The 5,372-nt window shown below is 61.7% G+C and overlaps 1 protein-coding gene across 1 annotated transcript; it reads right to left on the bottom strand.

Moving 5' to 3' along the window:
- Positions 1-815: 815 nt before the first annotated feature.
- On the bottom strand, positions 816-5,122 carry LOC112424157 (PNMA family member 6F). The gene is made up of 2 exons (XM_024788355.2): positions 4,626-5,122; positions 816-3,855 (listed from the first exon to the last, which is right to left on the bottom strand). The coding sequence occupies exon 2, from the start codon at positions 3,782-3,784 to the stop codon at positions 2,066-2,068; it is 1,719 nt and encodes a 572-aa protein (XP_024644123.1). The 5' UTR covers positions 3,785-3,855; positions 4,626-5,122; the 3' UTR covers positions 816-2,065.
- Positions 5,123-5,372: the final 250 nt, after the last annotated feature.

The raw sequence follows: 5,372 nt of genomic DNA, 5'->3' as shown, positions 1-5,372 counted from the left end.
GAGGAGGCTGCAGACCCAGCCCCAGGGACCTGCTGCCCCTGCCCCTCCCCGACAGCCCCGCAAAACTACCCCCCGCCCACGCCTGCACTCGCCTGTGTATGCCTAGTGTCTCCCAGGGCCCCTGCCGCCCTGCAGCCCTGCTGACTGCAGCTCTGCTCAAGCAGACAGGTCGCCTAGATCCAGGATTCCTCAGCCCAGGCGGGCAGCCACCCATTCCCAGCACTGGCTCCCAGGCTGCTTTGGGGCACCCTGGCTATCATCTGAGCCAAGGGGATGGTCGGAGGCTCTGTGCTCCAGAACAGCTGGAGGAAGCGTGTGGGCACAGACTGAGTGAGCTCTGGGAGACCCTCGCCAGGTCCAAGTCACTGATCCCGTCCCCTCCCCGCACTTGTGCAGGGAGGGGCCTATCAGTTGTCCCAGTCCTGTTGCCCACAGACTCTGGGTTAGTTAAATGGCTGATCGAGGACTACCCTCAATTTGTGGCGAGCTCCCTGGCCTGTTGGGAGAGAGAGCCAGTCCCAGGAGGGCTCAGGAGGGCGGGTTCCAGGATCCTCAGGCCCCCACTGAGGACTGCCCCTCCGGCCAGTGCTCAAGGAGGATTGCTGCCCTGGGGACTCAATCAGCCACTGCCCATGAAAACCAGAATCCTGTCGCCAGGCTTCATGCAGCCCAAAGAACCACACAGGCCCTCAGGGACCCTGCTCTGCCCACACACCAGTGTCAGCCTGGCCACTGTGGCCCTCACCCCACCCAACTCCATCCCCCGCAAACCTCACCTCCAGTTTCCCACAGCAGAGGTGAGGCCGGCTGGAACACTGAATGAAGTTTATTGAAGAGAAACATGTACTGAAACCATTGAAGAGAAGGGAACCACAACACAGAGAGAAACTGCAAATGGCCACCACAGGACGCAGGTCCCACACAGGTCCCAGGCCCCCTCCTCCTGGGGTTCCTGGCAAGGCGCCTCATCTACCCGCCCTCCTGCTGCCGACCCTGCTGCCACGTCCCTCCTTCCTGAGGGCCCCAGGGTCCGCCTCTTGCCAGGACAGTGGACTCTGGCAGAGTCCACCGGCTTCAGGGAGCCCCCTCCCAAGCCCATCCGCTGGGGCAGGGCCCTGTCCTATGGCCCTCACAGGACACCAAAAACACAGCAGGGAACACCCCTCCCCCCGAGTCAAAGAAACTGAGTCACGAGTAACAACAGGAGTAGAATGCCAAAGCACAAAGCTCCCCGGGGAGCCTCAGGCAGGGCAAGTCTGCTCTGTCCCAGGTCCGGTTCTTCCTCACACAGTCATGGTCACCATCATGGTCACAGTCACCATCGTGGTCATGCTCACCATAGCAGTCACAGGACGAGCATCCACCGTGCCCTGGCGCCTCCTTCCACCATCTCCCAGGACTGTGCTGGGGGCCTCCGGGGAGGAACTGCTCAGAGAAGAACACACACAGCTCCACGAGAATGAGCAGCCCCTGGCCTAGGTCTACACTGGGAAAGCAGAGGTGGTGCTCATGATGTGGGACAGACAGCAGCGAGCAGAGCCTGGGCTCGCAGGAAGCTCACAGCATGTGCCCCGGGCCCAGAGGCGGCTGCATCGATGTGCGCACAGCACACTACTTTGTGTAGGAACAACGGCTAGCGGTGGGTGAGTGGGTGTCTGCTGGACGTGTGGGTCACTATGGGGCCTACACAGGTGAGGGTGGGCTTCCAGGAACAGGGGGCAGCCTGCCCCAGGGATGGCAAGTGGGGGCCACCTCTTGGGAAATGCAGGCAGGTGGCACCCTTGAGAGAGCGTCTCTCCCCTATCTCTCCCAACACAGGACAAGGGGTGGGGGCAGACATCTTCAGGCTGGCTGCTCAGGGCTCCCTCCAGGCCAGCTCCCCATCTGGTATCAAACGTGGTCATCTGGGTCACTGGGAAGGACTGGTGATGGTGGCCAGGGCCCCTTGGGGGAGGTGGGAGGCACAGCTCCAAACGTGGGGTGAGGGACCGGCCTTGGCCTGGCCTCCATCTGCCTCCAGGGTGCTGCTGCCTGGGAGGAGAGGAGCCCTCGGGGCCCTCAGAGCCTATTTGCCCGGGGGGGACTTGGGCTTGCCCACCTCCCCAGCCCCGTCCTCATCCTCATTTTCTGACTCCTCCAAGATGGGCTTGAGCCCCTCCTGGGGAGGCTCCTCAGCCTCCTGGCCTCCAACCTGGACAAGGCCCTCTGGCTCCCAGCTGGGACCTCCTGGGGCCATGTCGACTCCACTGCCCATCCGGGCTGGGAGGCCCCCAGGGGCGTCGGGGGGCCTTGCCTGACCTAGGCCTTCAAGGCATGCAGGGGCATTTTCAACTTCCCCAGTGGCAGGGGCGCCCCTGGCAGCCTCTTTGGTGGCAGAAGCAGCCTCAGCAGCATCTTCCGCTCTGGGATCAGCCTCGCTGGCGTTCCCCTGGGTTGGGGATGCCTGGGCGGCGTCTCCACCGGCAGGGGACGCCTGGATGGCAGCTGGGTCTTCACTCTCCACTGGGGCTGCTGGCCAGGCCGCACACTGCTGGCTCCTCGCTGGGGAGGCCGCCAACGCCTCCATGTCCCGGATGAGCCGCAGCAGCCTCAGGAAGCCGGGTGGCCTCCTCTCCAGCTGCATCCTCCTCAGGGTATCCTGAAGCGCCTCGCTGGGGTGGGCCCGAGACAGCACCTGCCGCAGTCGCAGGTAGTTGGCCATGGCTGGGTGGACAGCCCCCTTCTCCACGGCCTTCTGCAGCAGGCCTTCCAGGCGCACCACGAAGGCAAACAGCCCCTCCTGGGGCCCTTGTGTGCAGGTCAGGAACTTCATCCGCGAGGTCATCCACGTGTCCCGGCTCCTAAACACCTGCCCCAGCGCCCTCAGGCAGTCCTGCGCAGAGAAGTCGGGCTCTTCCTCCAGGAGGCCGCTCACGATATCCAGGGCCAGGCCATCCAAGCTATCCAGCAGCCGCCTCCTTCTCTCCCTTTCCGACGCATGGCACCACAGCTGCAGCATATCCTTGGCGTCCTCCAACCAGCTCTCAAAGGATTCTTCCACGCAGCCTGGCTGCTCCCTCCCGGAAAAGGGTCTCAGTTCCCGGTAGGCCATCGTTTTCATCAGAGGCCGCAGGGTCTGGCTCCATGACTGGGTCCAGGCCTCTACCTCACCTGCACCTACTGCCTCACCTACAGCTCCTGCCTCATCTTCACCTCCTTCCTCACCTGCACCTCCTTCTTCACCTGCACCTTCTGCCTCACCTGCACCTCCTTCCTCACCTGCACCTCCTTCCTCACCTGCACCTCCTGCCTCACCTGCACCTCCTGCCTCATCTTCACCTCCTGCCTTATCTGCACCTCCTGCCTCTCCTGCAGATCTTTCCTCATTCACACCTCCTGCCTCACTGACAGATCCTGCCTCACCTGCAGCTCCCGCCTCACCTGCGCCTCTGGCCACTGCTTGCCCCTGGGGCTGTGCAGGGAAACTGGGCATATCCTGAAACTCAGCATCAGGAACCTGGGGCAGGGAGATCACTTTCCAGGGTCCCCCTTTGCCTGCTATTTGGCGAGGAATCAAGCTTCGGTTTAAACCCTCAGTGAACTCCACCAAGGCTGCCCTGGCCCCGAGCTCCTTTCTGAATACCTTGATGAGCACTCGGTACCTGCCCAGGGGCGACAGGGCAGCCTGCACGGCCTCCTGGAACTCATGTTCCTCACAGTCGTCAGGGATATCCAGGATGAGCAGGGAGCGCTCTGTGTTCACACCCATCCTCCTGCACCAGTCCCGAAGAATCGCCAGAGCCATCGCAGAGGACTTGAGGGAGGGAGCCTGATCAGACAGGAATGTGTGCTGACTGTTGCAGTCTCTGACGCAGCCTGTGAGTGCAAAGGGGAGAGAGGGATGTTGCTGCCAATCAACCCACCCCCACTACAGGCCTTTGCCCTCCCCTCCCAAGCACTGCAGCAGCCAGGAATCCACTCCCTCCCACTGCTGCAGCCCATGCACCCCCGAAGCCCTCCCCCAGTTGGTGACACTTGATCCCTTGGCACACACCCACAACCTCTATTGGGAGACCCCCTTTTGCCTGAGCTGATGTCCCCTTATCACACCACAACGAGTGCACCTCCCCCTCCCGCCATCATCTGTAACATTGCAGCCAGGAGTCCTCCCCTATCCAAGCCCCTGCAACAGGTAGCTCTCCCCCCACCCAGAGTCCCTGCGGCCAGGAGTCCTCCCCTACACAGATCTTCGCAGCCTGGAGTCCTTCCTTACCCAAACTGCGGAAGGGAAGCAGAGAGACCTCCCCCACTCTCTTTCCCAGCTCCAAACCAGGAGCCCCCTCCCTCTTTTGATCTTCCGTGTAACCTGGCAACCCCCTCCGCGTCCCCCACACCTGCAGCCAGAAGTCCCCTTCCTCCCCCCACAGCCAGAGCCCCCCTCTCTCCCATCGTCCCCTGCACCCCTGTAGCAGGAGCCCCCCTCCCGCCCCACCAGACTGCTGCAGCCAGGAGCCCCCTCCTCCTCTCTCTGCGGGTGCTGGGCTGGACCAGGACCCTCTCTCGCGACCACTGCCTGCTGAGGCAGCGATCTGGCCCCTGCCCAGAGCACCCGCGGTCACTCGGGGGTCCCGCCAGCGCCTGCTCACTTTCTCCGATTCTGCGGACGCTGCGACACCCGCGGAAAAATGCCGCCTTCAAGCTGTGGAGCCCACTCTGGAGGCCGCCAAGAGGCCCTGGAGCAGGAGGGTGCAAGATCTCGCTTCAGTCACGCGGCCGCGCTGCGGTCTCCCAGGCCCGATGTGCTAAGACCACAGGGCTTCCCGCTTCTCCCAGAAGCCCCAGGTAGATGAGGAAGAAAAATTTCGTAGTCTCTGTGGAAGACAAGTGGCTAGACAGGAGGAGACATCTGTGTTGCCCTGGCAACAGGACCTGCATGGTAAGGGCTTAATGTTCCAAGGCTTGGAGCCTCTGGGAGCAACAGACCCACCGATTGGCCCTCTACCATCAAAATGACCTCCATCAGTAACTGTGGCAAATTGCTGGGATGGGGTGGACTAGAAGTCACGAGCAGGAGATCCTAAGACCAGGTCCCCAGGGTATTCACAGCCTGCCCTGCTCAGGCCTGGAATCCCTACAACGTAGATCGATTGCTGGCTGTGTTCCTCATCACAGCTCTTTACCGCCTGGAGGCTGGCCTTCAACCACCTGGGCAGCCATTGCATAGGAAAGCGTGTAGGCTTTCGATCAAACAGATGCAGCCTCACCTAACAGCTGGGTGGCCTATATCTGTCAGTGAACATGTATGCCCATCATCTAGAAATGGGCAATAAAACACTTTCCTTTTTATACATTGCTGGCTATGAGTTTCTAATAAATAGTTTGGCTACACTGTT

Source organism: Macaca nemestrina, chromosome X (assembly GCF_043159975.1).
Source record: "Macaca nemestrina isolate mMacNem1 chromosome X, mMacNem.hap1, whole genome shotgun sequence".
NCBI lineage: Eukaryota > Metazoa > Chordata > Mammalia > Primates > Cercopithecidae > Macaca > Macaca nemestrina.
This window is presented reverse-complemented; position numbering and strand designations above follow the sequence as displayed.